Source organism: Semicossyphus pulcher, unplaced genomic scaffold (assembly GCF_022749685.1).
Source record: "Semicossyphus pulcher isolate SPU_LCO1_2020_fin unplaced genomic scaffold, fSemPul1.0.p SCAF_15, whole genome shotgun sequence".
NCBI classification, from domain to species: Eukaryota; Metazoa; Chordata; class Actinopteri; order Labriformes; family Labridae; genus Semicossyphus; species Semicossyphus pulcher.
Window position 1 is genome coordinate 8,916,701 of NW_027211659.1, and position 21,285 is coordinate 8,937,985.

General features: G+C 41.9%; 1 protein-coding gene across 1 annotated transcript in view; it reads left to right on the top strand.

Annotated features, from left to right (window-relative positions):
• Nucleotides 1–214: 214 nt before the first annotated feature.
• tmtops2b (teleost multiple tissue opsin 2b) overlaps nt 215–21,285 on the top strand; it is a 35,894-nt gene continuing 14,823 nt past the window's right edge. The window contains exons 1-2 of the mRNA XM_069662913.1: nt 215–664; nt 16,291–16,616. Coding sequence (XP_069519014.1) covers nt 298–664; nt 16,291–16,616 — 693 coding nt within the window. The 5' untranslated portion in view covers nt 215–297. The remainder of the gene's footprint in view (nt 665–16,290; nt 16,617–21,285) is intronic.

The window sequence follows — 21,285 nt, forward strand, 5'->3', positions numbered from 1 at the left end:
GCTAAAGAAGAGAAGGAGACGCGTGGTGCGTTCAGGTAACAGGTGGCACTTTATGGTTACAATATATGTTAAGCCTTTTGCGTCAGTGTCAGCTTTCTAGGAACGAGTAAGCAGCTTTATGCTCTCAGCATGAGTGGAGGAATACGCGTTTTGAAGCAATGAAATGCAAAGGTCTCGTGCCCCTGAGGAAAAGCAGCATGGAGACAGAAAGAAGCCGATATTCATAAACTTTCCAGGTGAGCAAAGTGAGAAATCCAACAGGCAGAGCGGCTCCAGGGTGAAGACAGGCTCCGATGAATGGACAGCAGGATGTTTTCTGGTCAGGTTGGTCTGAATTTCAGCTTCAACCTGAGCGATGACCAGGAGCTGGCGGACGCGCCTGCGGGCAGGGGGAAGCTGTCCCCGGCGGGCTTCGTGGCGCTGTCCGTGGTGCTGGGCTTCATCATGACTTTCGGCTTCCTTAACAACTTCGTCGTGCTGCTTCTGTTTTGCAAATTCAAGAAGCTGCGGACGCCGGTGAACATGCTGCTGCTGAACATCAGCGTGAGCGACATGCTGGTGTGCTTGTTCGGCACCACGCTCAGTTTCGCCTCCAGTATCCGCGGGAAGTGGCTGCTGGGGCGCAGCGGCTGCAGCTGGTACGGCTTCATCAACTCCTGCTTCGGTAAGTTCCGGATATATCTAGATTCTTTGCAGATGCCTGAGCAGAAACACATTTTTTTTAACTTGTTATGTTTGAGAAACTAATTGTGGTACATGTCAGAGAGAGTACTACGATAGTAAACACAGTTTTTAATCAATAAAGACCCCTATTTTGTTTGTAATTGCCTATTTTTCAGCATTTTTAAGCAGTTAAGTGGCAAAATAAGCAAAATTACACATATCCCGATATAGCACTGGGTCTATGTTGTGATATTGTACATTTTCTGGAAACTTCTTTGAGAAACACTCAAGATAAAATGAACAAAGTGAAAATGTGCTGTTTTTTTCCAACATTGTCCAGACTGAATTCAACTAGATGTTTTTTTAGTATTAAAAAAAAGCCATTTATTCCTTGTTGCAGTACATTGGTGACTGAGGACTAAGGGGGCTTAAAGGTGTTGTTGTCAGGAGAGCATGGTTTCCCTCTCTGCACCATCTGTTTAATGACTTAACTGTTGTGATTCACACTCAAAGTGCTTATTTGTGGATATAATAATGTGCAACAGTTGCAAAGGACATTGTGTTGTCAGTCTTCAGTATAAAATTATTATTATTAATGCTGGGACATTTAAAGTGACTGTGCTTCCCTGGACATACACTCTTGATATGGACAATAAAGATTAAATTATGAACCAAAATACACACTGAGCGCTGAACAATCTGCTCGTCACTGCTCTCTAGTGGACGAAGTATGTAACTGCTTTGACATTTATGTGCTGGAATGTTATAATGGCTGACATATACTGTATATGTCGATGTATCTGCTGTAATATCGGCCTGGCAAGTATATCGGTCTAGCTCTACTTTGCATTCCAATGTTTCCCAGCCGAATGTGAAATATTACGAGGAGCAGGGATTTCTGTCAGATGTTCACATTCCTGCATCACCCTGTTAAAGACCTCCCACAGGCGCCTCTTTAAAAGGTTGTTTATTTTACTCCAGACCATTCTGGGTAAAAGTCTTGCAGACCTACAGTGTGGTGGGAATTAAAGTAAATCTAGTGCTAAGATCCTTTTTTTTTTATTTCACTACAATAAAAAAAAAAAGTTTATCATGAAAAATAGGTCTTTATCATGAGGTTAGTGCTTTCCAGAGGGGCCATATGTTGTCCAAACCCTCCACCAGAAGGCGGTGTAGTAATGTGAGAAGATTGACGCATCGACTTTCAAGGCCACGTCTGATAATCTTTGACCTCAGGGGGTAAAAGATAAGAAAATAAATTGTCATTGATTCTAGTGGACAACACCTGCTTGTTTGCTTTCGTTATCTCAAAAGACCAAAAACAGGGGAGGAGGAGCTACACTTTCTAGAACCTTCTAGTCGTTAGCTTAGATGCTACGTACAGGGCCGTAATGCATTCATATAGAGAGGTGAACATTTTGTTTAACAGATGTTTAGGGTGCTTAACATTGGATTAAACTTCACTTTGGTAAAATATGTCTTTATTTGGAGCTTTGTGGGTTTGGTAGTGATCAGCCATATTTTATAGGGAACTTTACCGATGGCACGTTTGCCAAACTCCAAGGATCAAGCTGTAATAAAACAGTTACTGATTGGCTTTGAACCCTTTTTGGTTTCTGGACTGCAGCAGAAAAATAACAGATCTATACATAAGTGCATTTTCAAGGTGTGCAGCAGATGTTTCTTGGTTTGCAGTTGTCGTTGTAGGCTTTGTAGATGAATCAATATCATAACAACTATGATTGTGATAGAAGCTTTACAACCTTTATTCATTGTTGCAAACAGTGTTCACATTGTTTGATGGGATTAACTGAGCCACTGAATTGATCTTTCTGGCAAACACACATGCTGGATTCTCCACTGGTTGGAGCAGCTATACTGGAAAAGGCTGCTAATGTATGGGCTTCCAGACTCCGCTACTGAGCCCAGATACATTACTATACACTCTGCTCGACTCCAACCCAAAGATTTTCCAACAAAAGCTGAAGATATAGTTCTCAGGTTGGCTCTCAATCTCTAAAAGAGTTCAACTTTATGTCTTTTGACAGCCAATCAATAGTCATCTTCAGTTCTTTACTTCCTTTTTCTACACTTTACTATCTTCTCTTTAACTCCACCCGCCACTCTCTGCTCTTATATTCTCTGGTCTTTTGCCATACTTAATTTATGCATTAAGTTTCGCCTATGTTTAACCCCTGCTGCGCTTTATTCGGCCTCACAGATAAACAGAATAAAAATAATTCTCACTGAGAAGAATTTCCATGTATTTGATAAAAAAGACAAACAGGCTTGTTTATCTCAAACTGTGTTTTTGAAGCCGGCATGTGTTTATTTTGACTTTTATGTCCCTCCGGGCTCCTGTGTTGTGCGGAGGATGCTGAGTTGTTGCGCGCAGCGCTTAACTCAGCACGGAGCTGCACACTGGAGTCCGTCTTTATCTCAGGGCTGTTCTGCAGCAGACATATAAAGCGTTTGTCTCATGACACCTGCAGACATTTAGCCAGACATTGATTTAAAAGTTCACCTTGGAATGCACCGACATGTTCCCCCAGACACAAACAGATGATGCAGGTAAAAGATTCTTTTTTACAGACAATATTTGACCATTTAAAGGGACATTACAAATAAATGGTAAATGGACTGCACTTATTAGTCTCCTGACCACTAAAAGCTGTTATTACACTACATGTCACATTCACCCTTTCATACACACATTCACACACTGATGGCAAAGGCCGATTTCCAATCAGGATCTTTGCATTCATACCCGTTGGCTATGCCTTCGGGACTAATTTGGGGTTCGGTGTCTTGCCCAAGGACACTTTGACATGTAGACTGTAGCAGTCAGGGATCAAACCACCAACCTCACGATTGAGAGACGATTAACTCTACCACTGAGCCACAGCCGCCCCTCTGTATAAATCAATCCTCTGTATGTGAGTCACCTTTGTTCTTACCTTGTTCATTTTGGGGCGTTTATGGCTCAGGAGGTACGGCGAGAGTTGGTAGTTCGGTTCCCATATCGTCCTGTCTACATGTTAAAGTGTCCTGGGCAAGGAACCAGGAACCCCAAATTGCTCTCGGGTCGGGTCAGTATATTGCGTGCTAGTTTATATGAGAGGCTCAAACCTTGTAAAGAGCTTTGGATAAAAGTGTTACATAAATGCATCCAAATATATCTGTGCTCTATCTGACATGCGACCGCTTTACAGTAATTTCCAATTCAATCTTATTTGTTAAAGTAAACTCAATGTGCGTCATAGTTAAACAACAAACGTAAGTCAAACATATATAAAATCCAAATAACACTTATATAATATAAGCTTGTGCCATCTCACACAACACACATACATACGTAAAAAGCAGGTCTTGTGTTCTCGGGCCTATTCCTACTACATAACAAACACAGGACAACAGCAGACACACACAAGGACAAATAGAAGGACACATCAACAGCTAAAGGAGCGAGAAAAAGGGCAAAGTTTTGACCCTGCTTTGAAAAGAACATAAAGTTTCAGCAGATCTCAGGTCGGCAGGCAGTTTGTCCCAGAGGGCAGCACCAGTGACCGAGACCATGCCTGATGATCGGATTGGGCTACAGCCAGCTAGAAGGTCAGAGAGATGCCCAACACACTAGTAAGAATCACGGTATAACTTCTCTGTTCGAAGTGTCCCCAAACATTCAGCCTCAATCACACCGCAGAGTACATCTTGTTCTCCTCAGCAGTGGCCTTGTTAAGGGAACATTAAACCAGCAGTTTCACAGCACAGTGATGCATGTCCACACTTTAAAATGTGAGCGCCTTAGTTAAACTGCAAACACACGCATTTATTTCTGCTCATTACATCCATAAATCTTCCTGCCACCTTCCCCGCCCGGTTCCATTTCCTCCACATTAGATATCAGAGGAGCCGCTTCTATACGGTGCCCATGTGTCACCGCCGGAGCACTAACTCACACAACATGCAGTATGTTATATCATGATTGATCACCAGCTGTTCGAGGCTTCTTTCAAACAAGGACTGCATTTATGTTGCAGAGAGCGCTGAAGACACTCGAAGCCCCTTTGGGTCTTAAAAGTGTCAGATTTTCTCTTTCAAGCGAGTCACCTTTTGTGTCTTTTTACCTGAATGGTGCTGGGGGAGAGGAGAAACCACCACCACAAACCGCCGTGATGTAGGATGACTCATACTGTACCAGCGCTCCTTGAATTGATCTATTATTGTGTATTACTGTAGTTTAATGGATGTTTTGTAAGTGCTTCCTCTGACGTAGAAGTGTTTGTTCAAATCAAGATCTTTGTACAGCTGGAGAAAAAAAGACAACATTGTGACTTTACGAGTATTGTGAATGATTTTATGCAGTTATTTAACCTGGGATCTTTTGACAAGTCGACAGAACTATTACGACCTACAGTGCAGGGGCGTGTCCAGACATTTTCTCTGACTGGGGTGGCCCAACAGGGGCACAGACGTAAGCAGGAGGGGGGGCATGAACTACAGTTGAGGCCATATATTTAAATACACTTTGGCTCGACTTCCTATATTTTATGTTGCCATTCAATTCTCGACAGGGTGTCTAGTTTATTTCCACAAGAGAGAATTTCAAAATAAAAGACAAGATGGACAAATGGTGGGTCAAACATTTTTAAAAATCAAACATTTTTAATTGTGAAAAATTTTGTTTGAACATCTTGAGCCAATATGTATTTAAATATATGGCCTCAACTGTATATGTACGCACCAATGACTGTATATAAAGATGGACTGAAGCCAGAATTGAAACCCCTGAAGCAGATTGGAGCCAGAGCTGCGCAGTAGAGACCACCGTAGCCACACCCGCTGTTTTAGTTTCGTCTCCTCTAACTTCCTTTACTCGGCTTATCCGGAACAGATCGGCTGCAGCAGCCGGATTCGTCAACAGAGCTGTCAATCATTATTTTTACAGTATCAAATAACTAAATAAAAATAAACTTGTCAGAAAAATGAACACTTTGACATAAATCATCATGATAAGAACTAACTATAATGACAGAAACCATGTTTGAGAAAAATGTATTTGGCGTGTATTTTGATTTTATAGTTTGACTCATGTTCCATCTGTTAACATGGAGGAGGCGGGCTGTATGACTTATACTGCAGCCAGTCAGCAGGGGGCGATAGAGATGTTTTGGCCTCAACTTTAGGGAGCTGTCATGTTGTCCATCTTTTTATACCGTCAGTAAACTACAAAACAGAGTGGCACCATACACATCCTCCATACTTAATTCTTTGATGACTCAAAAGATGTATCATTTAAGTCACAGTATAAAGTACCAACCAAAGAAAAAGTGCGACATCTAAATGACACAAAAGCTGTTTGCAGCCTGTTTCAAGAGCCAAATGAGTCATCTAACCTCAAAGATAACCAATCAATGTGAAGATAATGAGGGGCCAACCAGCTTCTAATAGGGGCCTCTGCCACCCCAGGCGACCTCCTTGACACGCCCTGCGACTGTGGCCATCATAGATCCAAAGTGTGCTTTATTTTTAAAAGTGACACCAAGGTAGAAAACTCTTCATCAGAGAGTGTCACCACATCCATCATGTGCGTGTTTCTGATCGGGAGGTAAAGTGGTAGGTTGGTCACCTAACCAGCAACATGTCAGTCAGGTTGCTGCATAACCAAGGCCTGTCTTTTTCAGCCATTTAAAGGAAGCTGCGATACAGAGAGAGAAATGAAGAGTTAATCAGGAGAAGAAGACACATTTTTCATATTTAGTTCATCACAGAAATAAATTGGTGCACGATAAAATAAAATTAAAGCGGCAGCGTGTTTAACACAATAATGAACCACTCTAAAAGAGAGCGATTAACCCACACCATCTGATTGTTGTAGTGTAACACCTATTTGTTCTCAAAGGGAGGGGTACTAGAACTCCCTGGTACTTTTTAGAACTGCACGTTGTACTTTTTTTTAAAGCTCCTGTAAAGAGTTTTTAGCTGGTTATGAAACAGACTGAAATAATAAAGATGCCTCTCGAGCTACAAAAGCAAACAAGACCATCATGGACAGACTGGTTATTTCTGCACAGCAGTTTTTAATGCCTGTTATCACTGCCACCTGGTCGGTGTCAAACAATGCGATTTACAGCATGCTGCCAAAACAGCCTTTATTTACATTCTCCACAGAAAAGATTCACAGTAATTAGAGAATACTGCTTCCACACGTACAGGACGAGATCAGCAAAGATTTAAGATGTATCGCTTTGGCCACAGGGGGCGCCAAGAACACAAAATGAAAGTTCCTCACAGCAGCTTTAAATGTTTATTTAAAAATATATGTGATGCACATTTCCTGAAAAAATCTAAAAACACATTTCAAATAAAAAACTAATTAAAACTAAAATTGTCAGAAACATGAACACTTAAAAGACTTAAAGACTTCCTGCTCCTGTCAGAAGGTTAAAGGTGCAGGAGGACTCTCCATCTTGATATTTCTTAAAAGTTAACATAAGGTTCAATAACATCCAGATTACATCCAGATTAATTCCAATGAGACAAACTAATTCCAGGATTAAGTCTGCTCATCAATGCTGATGATTATCATTGACTATGTGTAACAGCATTAGGCCTGCTCATTCTCCGCTGCTGAACGATGTGATGAAATAGGCTTTGGCACTGCGAGCGTGAAATCGATCATGATAATAAATAATGTTGTCACGGTTGGATTGTGAAACCCTGTAATCATTATTTTTTAATAAGACTTAAGAAGGCTTCTATTTTTTCTGTCTGGTAATGACAGTTGTTCGAGGGACACGCAGGAGGGATGGGAGGTTTTGCCACTATCTTTTCGCCTCTAAGGAATTAAAATACCCCTTTCTTCAATGACATCCTTTTTTCTATGCTGTTTTATTTCACATGGAGAACACTCTTTATGTGTAGCTTTCCTGCAGCTCAGAACACTCTGCACACTCTCTTAATCTAATCAGGTAGAAAGCATCTCTATTATTCTCCTTTATTATGCAACAGTATGTTAGCTGCCCTTCACTTTCACTTATAAAAACCAAACATTCAACCCAAAAGCACAGTCTGATAGCATTGTCTTTTGTCCTTATACGCAATCATATCAGATCTGAAATAAAGCAAGCATTATCTGATTTAATCCCATAAAAAGAACAAACCCCACGATGCCTTCGACAACCTTGACCCGTCTGCAGCTCTCAGCCTCAGTCCCTCGGTGCCCACCGTGGACAGAAAGTCATTGTAAAAGGTCACAAATATGCATTTACATTTTACGAAAAGGTCAAGTGGCTGAATTATGTGAACTCACATGTTACTATATGCCAATGTTTGCATTAGTTTGTCTTATAATATGTTGTTTGGGCCCAGCTTGACCCAACAAAAACACTCCAATTCATTAAACTAAATTTGGAACATGATCCTCACTTTACAGACCACAGAGAGGCCCATCTGAGTGATGTAATTCCATAAAGTGCTGCACTGTACCTCGCACAGCTTGAACCCTTAAACCAGCTTTCACACAGACACTCAGGCTGATCACACAGGTGACGTCAGTTCACGTCAGACAGGGTTCAGTGCTTAAGGCTTAAGCTGTGTTGACATCATAATGGATCTGATGGTAGAGAGGAAATGGATTCCCATGTTAACCACTTCTATACGAGGATGAAATACTAATGACTAAGATGTGCGGGGATTGAAGTACTATGTAAGGGATAATGTATCGTGAGCAGGTTGCTACCGTGGAATGGATTCCTGACAGGGTGAGGAGGACCCGGCTTATTAAACTACTAGTTACTTACGAAATCAATTATTTGACAGAAATTATTGATTTGGAAATAAAAAATGATTATATTTCCATTTTCCCTTTGAAAAATAGCCCGTTACACTCACAGTGAGAGCTGTTTTCATAGCAACAGTTAACTCTGTAGCCTTCTTATAATGAGCTAACCAAGCTGTTTTTACTCACATTAAAACGATCTAAGCAAGCTGTTTTTACTCACATTAAAATGAGCTAAGCTAGCTGTTTTTACTCGCATTAAAATGAGCTAAGCTAGCTGTTTTTACTCGCATTAAAATGAGCTAACCTAGCTGTTTTTACTCGCATTAAAATGAGCTAAGCTAGTTGTATTTACTCGCATTAAAATAAGCTAACCTAGCTGTTTATACTCGCATTAAAATAAGCTAACCAAGCTGTTTTTACTCGCAATAAAATGAGCTAAGCTAGCTGTTTTTACTCGCAATAAAATGAGCTAAGCTAGCTGTTTTTACTCGCATTAAAATGAGATAAGCTGGCTGTTTTTACATGCGATAAATGGAAACATTTCCACTGATGGTGAAGTAAGACAAGGTAAGTGGGACCTCAGGAAGCAGAGCAGCACCTGATTGAGGTTTTCTGTCTCGTCGCTGACTCGTGAGTCTGTTGACATTTTTCTTTTCCTTTCACCATCTTTAAACTTCCTGTGCTGTCTTCATTTTTGTAGATCTCTCTGTTGTAGTCTTCGGTTTTTGCATCGTGTAACCTTGCTTTCTCTCATCTGTTCTGTCTCTTTTTTTTTTTTTTTCCTCTGTAAACAGACTATTGTCCAACGCCTTTCGGTGGATTGATATGATTACAGTTAGGCCTAGTCCTCTGTATTGTGTGATTAGAGCTGCATCCCTAGCAATGTTCTGTTCTTCATAACAACGGTCTGTTATCGAGAATTAACAGAACTCATAATTCCATAATTAACCAGTCAGAATCAAGTATTTCACACAGCCATGTTATACACATTGATAATATAATAAAAAAAAACAGTCTAATGTCTCTGTGTGACCCACAAAAATAAACCAGACCATCAGCTACAAGATTGGCTTTTTCTATGTAGTTATTTTTAATGCCTGTGACCGCCAGGTCGGATTCTGACAAAGAAATTTACAGAACACAGACTTAAAAAGCTTGTGTTTAAGATAAGATGAGATAAGATAGAACTTTATTAATCCAGAAGGAAATTATAGTGCCAGTTTGGATTTTCCACGGCAATTTTAACACTGACTGCTCCTCCTTCACATCCAAAGGAGCGGATTGAAGTGGTTCGTCCATCTGTTTAGGATGCTTCATGGGCGCCTGTTTGAAGAGGTTTTCCAGTCACGTCTAACTTGAAGGAGATCCCGGGGTAGGCCCGGAACTTGCTTGAGGGATTATCCCCCGGGTGGAGCTGGAAAATGTTGATGGGGAGAGAAACGTCTGGGCTAATTTGCTATAAAATGGCAACTGCAACCTGACCACGGATAGGTGGAAGGAAATAGATGGATGGACAGTTAAAGTCAGGCAGGGCGAGATCTTTCTTCAGATAATGCGCATAAGACAGGCTATGCAAAGGGATAAGATATGTTTTTTAGTCCACAGAAGCGCTAAATCAACACAAAATGACAGTTCCTCACAGCTGCTGTAAGTGTCAGGTCAGATATTGTGCTGAATGTGAACGCCATATAAGATTTGGCATCTTAGAAGTACACTGAGCTCTGGTTGAGATTATACACTGGTTACAGGAAGCAAATGGCTCAATGGCTTCTCTGAAATTAACAGGAGCAATACACAACCAACATCTAAGATAAATTGTCATTCTGAGGTGGGGAGACCCAACTTGTCAAATGGGAAACGACATAGTTATCACGGCCAGATGTTAAACCACAGGGGTTCCTTGGATTAACTTCACAGCCTTGATTAGCGCCTTGCTGATAGAGGAAGAAATGGGGAATACTCTCTGAATCAAGAGAAAAACACTAAAAGTACAAAAATGTACTGAATAGTTAATTAAACCATGATTGGATGATACAGCCACAATACTGTCTCCACAGTTATAAAAGCAGAAATGTCAGTAAGTTTAAAGCTATTTGTGTCACGGTTCAATGTTCACAAAAAGGTGAGGACCCAGATGCAGACCAGATGTATATATATATATATATATATATATGATTTAATAAACAAAAGGCAAAAACAATGTATTAACACCAACAATAGACAAAAGGCAGAGCAAAAAGCTTCCTTCCACAGAACCCAGGAAAACAAAAGTCCAACTGAAAATCCAACAAAAACAGGAGAAAACACATGGAGCCGGGGAATCCCAAATCCCAAATAATACACAGGTAAACACGGGAAGACATAGCTAATGCTAATCAGACACAGGTGACACAATCAAGGGGCAGGTGAAAACAATCAGGGCAGGGCACACAATCAAACAAGCGGGAAACACAAAGGCAGGAAAGGTGACAAAGTAAAACAGGAAATGATCTAACCAAAGAGACACAAGTGAAATACTGAGTAATACTAACTCATGTAAAATTGGCTGATATCATCAGCAAAGATTCAAACAATTATAGCCTTCTAACTATGTTAGGGTCTAATGTAGACGGTAAGCATCTAAAAGTATTAGAAATTAGTTTAATTTCAAATTAGATATTGTCATTAACTTTTCTGTGAACTTTCCTGTTGTTGGGTTTAAATTGGTCTTGGTTAAGTTGAATATTTATAATGAAAACGACCTTACAAATTCCCCAAACCAATCATAGGAGTAGCCATTGATGGCTGTTCAGCTATTTACACCTAGCATTAGCGTAGTTAGTGCGTGTGGTTGAGTGTGGACCACCATTGTCTGTTTGCGTTTGTGGGAGTTTAGTGCGGCCCATTGGGGTGTTGAGCGTCGCCTTGAATGCATAGCTTTGAGAACAAATAGGGCATGTAAGCTAATGTTACATTTGTATGCTAACTGCTAACTGTGATATCGTTAGCGAGGCATTTTGTAACTTACCAGCCGGCGGCTCAAACATACCGTTTACGGGTGCTCTATGCTAATTGTCATTTGTGCTATTGTTGTGCATGTTGCTGGGGCGATGTCAATCAAAATCTAAATGGCCACGCCCCAGTCTCAAAAAATTTTACTGGGTTTTCTAACAGTTATGAGCATTTATTTTTACTCCAATTGTGGTTGCCAAAGAAGAGTCTACACTTTGATGTCATGTATGTACTTTTATCATATCAAGCCAGAAGGTTTTAAGTGTTCAGAGCATCAAACTCAACCGCTTAGCTCCCACATCCCTCTAACCTAAGCTGCACTGCTGCTGTGCTATGATGCTATTTAAATGTCACCTCTTTTGATACTAACTGTGAGTGTACTGTAGAGTATCCTGGTCAGCTTCTCGAACAGTTGTTTTTTGTATGAGCGCAGTTTGCAAAAGGGCAGAGGCGAGGAGGGATGTCGCATATGATTCATCGTGTAAAAGTTCATCACAGTGGGTAACTCTCTCTCTCTGCAGGTCTGATGTCACAGCATACAAAGAGAGATCATCCTTTTGAATCATTACACTCCTGGTGGGTTTTATGCTGTGTGGTGACGGTTACACTGTGCGGTGAAGCCTCTGTAAAAGAGGATGAGTCAGCCAGTACGCCGCCTCTACAACATGTTACGTAATTCATTCCGGAACATTTTATGGAAAAATGTGAAACATAAGTGTGATTATTCCGATGGCTGTTGCTCTGTGAGAGTCTGGCAACCTGCCCAGAAATAAACTTGCGCTTCTGGACATGGAGCATTGTCTTTAAGAATTTAGCTCCAGATGTTTGACCGTTAATTTAATCTGCACAAGATATTTTAAGATCTCCGTGGTAGTGAAATGGTTGTATTTTTTATTGTTTGGGTTGTTTATCTGAGTGTCTTTCTCCTCTGAGGGATGCAGGATTTTATGCCTCCACATTTCTTAGATGTAAAATGGAAATAGAGGGTATTTTGACTCAATACGTCCAATTGAAAGGGTTTTTTTGGCCGTATTCTTCCCTTGTTTTGCAGATTTATAATGTACAGTGGCCAACAACTGCAAGCGCGCTACATTTCAAGATTTCCTTGAGGAGAAACCAACTGCATATTCAGCAATAATGTCAAAAACACACACAGCAATCCAAGACAAAGACATCAATGCAAACACGCCGAAAAAACAAACAAACGCTGCAAATATAGGAATCAACAGAAGTGCTCCAGCCCTGTAGGGGGCGCTGCGCTGACTGGATATGCAGCGTTTGCCACCATAGTAATGGCAGTTCAGAATGATGCTGAAATAGGATTAAATTGTAAGGTTGAAGGCCGACAGAGCCGCATATACGTCACATGGTTGGATTTGAAAAGATCAGATTTTAATCCTTCAGAAAAATATTCTGTTGCTGCTTTCAGTAATCAATTTAATCTGTATTTAATCTAATGCTACTTTTGTCCTCTCTAATGCAGAGTTTAAGAGACCGGGAGAGGTTTGAATGATGCAAATCATACACAGGAGAACATATTGTATCTTCCACACACAATGGTGAGGGTACAAAGATGTCTAAAGTGGAGAAATCGTGATGAAGTGGAAAAAGACCGAGTGCCCTCTAGGCTGACTTAACATGCAGAAAGCGCGATGAAGGGCCCCTCTGGGGTGTTCTCCCGGCGGCCATATTGGCTGCCCCACATATTTGACAAGTTTCTGTGCGCTGGTGCATTTTTTGCCCCACGGGCAGCCTGAGAACACCACTGTGCTAACATATTTGTATTTATTGTTAGAAATGGGATAACAAAGGTTGAGGCTTCACTGATTTTTAATCCTTTTGCCTGTGAACGAACTACACGAGGAAGGAGGCTCTTATTTCAGTATGCAGAGAAAGCACAGAATATGTGTCGGGCAGAAACAAGACTTGCATACAGCATCAGCTTACAGCCGCACAGGTTCCCCCTCGCTTCCTGCGCTCAGCCTCATGGGAGCTTCTTCAGAATGAGAATTGGTGCTGAAAGTCAGAAAGAGTTTCACAGTAAGGCTTTTCCTCATTTAAAGTCTGAATCATAACTCCGCAAATCCTCTTACGTTCATGTACACGCAGTCACAGACTTGAGTGGTTTTATTACTGTCACTGAGTGCGGGGAACACTTTGTTGTCATTCAGGATGATTTACAGCATCAGAAAACAGGGCTCTGATGGCGCTGTCACTGGAATATTATCTGTTTTGTTTGCGGGTCTTGCCACTCTGCTTCCAAGGCTTCAAAGTGAGCTAAGATGGGCTGTTAGAACAAGATGACGCATAAGGGATGTTTTCCAGAGTGCACAGTGTGTGTATGAAAATAAGTCTGTCAGCACAAACAGTGTATTTTAATCCACAACAAAAAGAACCAAACTACTCGTCAAGGACACTTTTGGAGGAATGATACAGCTGGCGGGATCATGTATTCGGCAATGATGCCAAATTTGAATAATTACTCAGTGATCAATTATTAAGTGGAGGGGCAGTAAAGAAGTCACACTGAGAGATTCAAATGAGTAATGGTAGTGTGTGGAGGGGTCTGTCCTTATCACCCAGTGTGATAAACACATTATCTAAATCCTGACTGGCTGCTGGTTTTACTTTGATGTACCTGTAGACTCTTTGATGTAAATTCACTATCCTATTCCTCTAATAGTCTGGGTGAGTTTGAATGGGATGCAAAATAAACCTCAAACAAAGCTGAATAACTTGTAAGAAAAAAGTATGGCTTTGTTTACACCTGGCATTAGCAAGCATCTTGGGTGTTATGTTCACAAGTGGACGGCTCCAGGGCCCTGTTTACACCTGCCATTTATTTGTGTCCTATACATCAGATCACATGTGGCCAGTTAAAGTACATTATAAAACAGTGTCAGAGGCCCTGTTTACACCTGTCAGTTATATGTGTCCTATACATCAGATCACATGTGGCCAGTTAAAGTACATTATAAAACAGTGTCAGAGGCCCTGTTTACACCTGGTATGAGCAGGCATCTTGTGCGTGGACTGCTTCAAGGCCCTGTTTACACCTGCCATTTATTTGTGTCCTATACATCAGATCACATGTGGCCAGTTAAAGTACATTATAAAACAGTGTCAGAGGCCCTGTTTACACCTGGTATGAGCAGGCACCTTGTGCGTGGACTGCTTCAAGGCCCTGTTTACACCTGCCATTTATTTGTGTCCTATACATCAGATCACATGTGGCCAGTTAAAGTACATTATAAAACAGTGTCAGAGGCCCTGTTTACACCTGGTATGAGCAGGCATCTTGTGCGTGGACTGCTTCAAGGCCCTGTTTACACCTGCCATTTATTTGTGTCCTATACATCAGATCACATGTGGCCAGTTAAAGTACATTATAAAACAGTGTCAGAGGCCCTGTTTACACCTGGTATGAGCAGGCATCTTGTGCGTGGACTGCTTCAAGGCCCTGTTTACACCTGTCAGTTATACGTGTCCTGTACATCAGTTACCATATGGCCAGTAAAAGTGATCGTGAAAACATTCTTGTAGGCCCTGTTTACACCAATGATAAGTGTGATGTATGTCAGTTCACATATGGCCAGTAAAAGTACATTATAAAACAGTCTCAGAGGCCCTGTTTACACCTGGTATTAATATGTGTCTAAGATGATCTGAACACAAGCGGACAGCTCTCAGTTTACACCTGACATTGGAATGTGTCTTCCCCGCTTTATATGTAAACAAACATGTACATCACTTTTATAATAGAGCCATCAATTGGTAAAAGAGAGAGAGAGAAAGAGAGAGAGGGGGTCCATGTGGATAGAAAATTTTATTTGATCATGAGATCAGCGAAGTGTATGAACTCCACAGCCCACTGGACTCAGTTGGATCCGTGTTATTTAATCCAGTCTCCTCTATAAAATGCCTCCTCACTGTCGAGTCTTAAAATGAACTCAGACGCATGACACGCAGACTGAGACACGCGTGGAGACGCATATTAATGCCAGGCGTGAACGGACATAATGAGAGCTCCATGTTGAGCCTTAAAGAATCTTGGAGACACTTTGGTATGCTTTTTACAAATACACAGCTACGTTTTTAAGCAGTGTTTTATTCCAGGTTCAATCAGCTGTTTGCCTTTAATGCTAAGCCACAAGACCTGTTTTAGAATATTGCTTGTATTGACCTGTTTTAGCCTCCTGGCTCCAAGGATTGTCGATTACTTTGGTTCAGACTGAAATGCTTCTACAAATTTTTGATGGATGGCAATGATTTTTTTTTTTCACAACCTCATGTTTAACAGAGAAAGAATCCTTGTTACTTTGTTGTTCTCCAGACTTTTCCGTAAGCCTTTGAATCAGCCAATAAAAAACCCTCAGTAGCTACAAGAAATTCATGGCTCCAAAAGGATGAATCCTACTTTTATTTTGAAAATCCCCTGGTGCTAACACAAGTTTGAAATGTGTGATTTTTCGTAAAATATTTTGACATCTTTGCGAGTGTGGATTGTCAGGAATGTCGGTACAGACTGTCATGATACTCTCTGGATGAATGGTTTAACTTTGATGATCCTTTAACCAAATATCTGCTCAACTAATGACATCACCATCGGCTTCAGTTGTAATCTGTGTTTACTGCTAATTAGCAAATGTCGCTCACGGTGCTCAATAGTGATCACGGACAACTGTATATCTGCTTAACTAAAGCACACTGGCATTAAGCCCAAAGCACTGCTGAGTCTAACAGAACTGTTTGTGTTAATGTAGGGAGTCTTATGTAAGTGTTTTATAGGTTTGTATTTAATATTGTGGTGTTGATCCAGATGACTTAGCTGCCTCTCCTTGTGTCTCTCTCAGGTATTGTTTCCCTGATCTCTCTGGTGATCCTCTCCTACGACCGCTACAGCACTCTGACTGTTTACAACAAGCGTGGGCCAAACTACCGTAAGCCCCTGCTGGCTGTCGGGGGCTCCTGGCTGTACTCCCTGTTCTGGACGGTGCCCCCTTTGCTGGGCTGGAGCAGCTACGGCATCGAGGGGGCAGGAACCAGCTGCTCCGTGTCCTGGACGGTTCGGACAGCCCAGTCGCATGCCTACATCATCTGCCTCTTCATTTTCTGCCTGGGGATACCTGTGCTGGTGATGATCTACTGTTACAGCAGGCTGCTGTGGGCGGTCAAACAGGTAGAGAGGCATAAAGCGTGCAAGATGTGTGTTTAAGTGTTGTGACGCACGCTGCAGCCTTAGGTAGGTCTCTGTGGGTGTAGAAAGTGAACGCACACAACCAGTGGGTCAACATTAAATTGCAGTGCTGGGTGACCTTACAGAAAACAAGCGATCAGTCATGACCTTTATCAGACATTGCAGGCCCAGCCATGCCCGAGCCGGGACACTGATGCATGGGGCTTCTAACGCCCATACAGCCCTGGTAGTTTTAAGAATAGGCCAACGTAGAGCCATTTTTAGTAATGTTTCCAGTCTCCTAAGGGGCTAGGAAATATCAGGAAAAAAACCAGAGGCGCCCTGTCCTCCTCTGCAGGGACGTCACATATAGCTGCTTTATTTTGCCAGGGAGAACAGCCACTGTCTCCTGGGGTGGCATGAAAGAAGGTTACATATCCCAAAATTGAAGTACCCAGGGGTGTTTGTTCCGTACATTCGGTATTACTTCATAACTGAAAACAGCTGTGCAGAAGCCCGACGAGGAAGTGGGGAAAATCATGGGGATCTATTTTCATAGTTGGAACTTAATTGTTTTCTCTCATGTATTTATGACTTAAAGCTCCTGTGAGGAAGTTTTGGTTTGTGGGGATTTTGGCGCCCCCCCGACAAAGCTGTACCTCTTTTCTCTTTGCTGATTTTGTCCTGTACGTGCTTATGTGGTGGTTTTCAACAAAAAATCTCATCCCTCTTTCTTTAACTTTAACTTTTTGCCCTGGAAAATGTAAACAAAGGCAGCGTGCAGTTAACTGCTTCGTCTAACACCTTAAGACACCTAAGTTTTTTAGGTTTCAAGTTACTTTTTTTGTCAGTGGAAACAAGGTAAAAAGTTTTGGTGGGTGAAACGCGGTGTACTCCTCATTTTGGCCCAAAGAACCTGAAGAGCACCTCGACCACGTGTTATAAATAGGACTAAAAGCATTCATGAGCCGTGTCCCAATTCAGGGGCTGCATCTTTTGAAGGACTTATTTGGAGGCACAGCGGCACATCAAAGGCTGTCCCATTTAAAAGGCTCCTTCAGATGCAGCTTACAAATGCGCCCTCCTTTTCCCCGACCCCAAAGGATCCATCTGGTGCGGCCCAGTGTATCCCGAGATACATTAAGCGTCAATTCAATCGAGATGGCGGCCAAGAAATACGCTTTGAAATGTAAAAGTTTTTGGTTTCAACTCAATCCAATAGCTAGGGATACAAAAAAAAAGGGCCTTGAAACAAACGTTACGTGAGCCAGCTAGCTGCCTGTTGCTAGGTGACAGGAGCAGCTCTTTGTGACGCAAGGGTACAGCTGGTGACACAAACAGGAAATCCTCTGTCGACCAGACCATCTCATTCCGGTTCGGCCATGGCGGCCTTCGCGGGCTACGAATGACTCATCCTCTGTAGCCTGCGTTCTTCGAAGGATGTAGCCCCTAAACTAAGACACAGCGATTCTTTCAGTTCAGCATGACAAACATTTTTTTTCGTGTTTTCACGGACAAAAAAAAAGAAAAGTTGTTTTCACATATGAAATCAGGTCACATAGGAAATGTTCCAGGAAAAACTTTTTCCACTTGGCAAAACTTTCCCCCTATAACCTGTTTATGAGATGAAATTAAGGAACTTGTTCAGTTTTTTCCCCCGCTTGCCCCTCAGGGCTTCCATACACCTGCTAAATTCTCTAGCTCTAATTTAAAAGCTTACATGCATCTGAAAAAGTCCTCGGGCCTCTTCAGCTTCCAAATGTTCCGTTTGGACAGCTCTGACACATGCGCCGCCACACTGAAAAGGTGAACCGCTCCCTGTCAATCATATTGAAAACCCGGGTTTCTCCGTACCAATCTCAGACACCTGACGAAACCGAACAGGATGGTGACAGATGACACGACGTGAAGCTGTGACGTGAATGAAATTTACAGCACATCTGAAGTTTGATTAATCATTGTCTGTGTACATACATCAACGGTAACTGTCAGGTTTGGCTGACAGTCCATAGATCACAGATATCTATCAGAGAAAAGTTATAGGCACCCTCCTCGAATCAGCTGACGGACCAGGATGCAGCGCAGCGAGAAGACAGCAATCACAGTCACGTTCACAGAAACGCACAAATGTTTGTCTGACCATTTGTCAAACTTTAATTACATGGCGAGGAAACGAATTCACCTTAACGTGGGATTGTGATAAATCTGTCAAAGTTAAACAATTCATCACTTTAAATTTAGGACAGGATAAAAGGGAAGTGGCTTTTACGTTTGGCTCCAAAGTGGCGTCCATTTTAAACCTCATTTACAATGCAAAAGTGCTAACAAGCCGGATAAACACAAGGCACATGAACCCTGCTCCTGCCCTTTAAAATGTTCCTGAGGGGTTTTTTTTGCTCTTATCAGCCTCGGGCAGATAAACTGGGGCACTAAATACCTTTGAAGAGGGCAACTAAAAAATACAGAACAACTTTGTAGTCATTCCAGAGCGTTTGTTGCCCTCTTGGATGACCCCGATGAAGGCCGCATGCTGAGACGTGTCGGTCGGCGGGCAATAAAGTTGCTCTTTGTTCCATTAGCGTTGCTGGAGTTTAGGCCTCTTCAGACCTTCTCCATGCAGCTTTGAAGTTGTGCCAGAAATCCCCACTCTGCTTCTAAAGCACTTAAAAAAATCTTTTAAAGTTGCTTTATCTTCCAAAAAAAATTAATCTGTAACCACCCTGAGTGCAACAAACGTGGACCCACCTCCAGAGAAAGAGGTTGTGTTGGACTTTTAGACGTCTTTACACCAATCACTGTCATGCACATTTAAAAGTTTTTGCAGAGATTTATTTGCACTCTCTGTGATTTATTCGTGAGAGCAGAGCGGGGTTAGCAGAGCAGGGCATTACGCCTCACAAAGCTTAGCTGCTGTGACAAAGCCCGAAAGCCACGAACACATCGCTTTGCATCGCAGGCTTTGGGCTTCAGTTTTTGAAGTGCTGCGCAAAAACAGATTAGAGGAGGACCCTTGCACCGTACACAAACAAAGAGCAAGGAGGAAACTCTCTCTGCTGCCGCACCGATGTTCCTTTGGGGGTTTCCTCTCACAGTTAGACGGCTCTTTCCTAAATAAACTGTATTCTCAGTTTGTAATGATCTTCTTCTGTCAGTAAGCAGCTCTCACATAGCGCCTCTCACCATAATAACCTGTGTGTGGGCCACTTCAGCTGAATTGGATGGAGTACTTTGTTGTCCAACTCTTTTAAGCACCTGTTCGAGTGAGTACATCTAATAAGTACACGTCGCGTTGGCTGACAGAGTGTATTCAGTCTGCTTTCTATATAATCAGCTGTGTTAACCACTGAATAAAGCAGGAAGCTGCATGTAAGTGGCCATACATGCATGAGGATGCATCTGTTTAGTGCCAGTATAGTTTGTGTGTGTGTATGTGCATGTTGGCCTTTGGACTATGTGTTCCTCTCGGATGTCTGTTCTCAATTGTGTGTAAGTGCATGCAGGTGTGGTCAATACTGTACATGATGTACAATCTCGGATCCGACGACATGTTCCGGAAAGCGGTCCGGCATGTCCGGTTTAGCCAGCGGTCAACGATAAACGACTTCCAGTCAAGACTTCCTTTTCCGCGTGCTGCATTGTTTACAGGAAAATAAACCGTTTTTCTTGTGATTTACTTATTTATTCGTGATTAACAGGTCTCGCTTTTGCCGAAATGTCACCATTATGATGCAGATTAGTAAACAGTAAAATTGAAGCTTTTTAAATGCTCGTTTGTTGAACGGAGGTCGGAACGATAATTTCTGATGTATTCGAGGAAGTCGGGAAATCTAAACGCTGAACGGCTTTTGTGTTGACAAATTTATCTCAAGTTGAATTTTTGACGTAGAATGGATTGTTAGCGGTTAGCATACAGATGTCTGTTTATGGAGATTAATGAGAAGCTTAATCATCAGATGACTGCTGATGAGATTACGTTCCGCCTGCTGTTGCTCTCCTCACGGACTGTTTCTCCTGCATACGCTGCAGCCTGCTGATACGTGATTGGTCAATATTACTCGGACTACAAACAGAGACCAGAACACTTGCCATCCCTAAAATCCACGTCTACATTTCCATGTAGAATCTGTAAATAGAGATTAATGGATGTATTCGCATTTGTGTGTGTGTGTGTGTGTGTGTGTGTGAATTGAGGCCTAGGAGATCCAGTTGGATTTAACGGTTGGGAATCCGCAATAAAATTAAAGCCCTGGGGGGCGGTAGACGCCTATTTAAGGTTACGCAACACAAATTATTAAATAATTATATTCTTATTTATTTGACCTAAATTGCACATTTCCCCTCCATTTTAATCAGGGAAAGGCTGACAGATAATAAAAGAGAACTGGGTGCGCGTCAGGAAAAGGTTTTCCGATCACGGCGAGCCGCAGCTGTCCGATCAAACTAAGCAGTCGAGGTGGAGGCGAAAAACAAACGAGGCGGAAAGTGGCGGCTTGAAGAAGAAATGAACAAGCGAGTCCCTGTAATCCAACCAGGTGCAGACAATTAAAGGGACTCATGCACAAACACTTCAATACGACGATGCATGCAATATATACAGAGGTAGAGCATATTGAACATTCCTGTAGAAATATCGGGAGCATTAAGGGGATTTCTGTCTGTCTGGGAGCTTTGG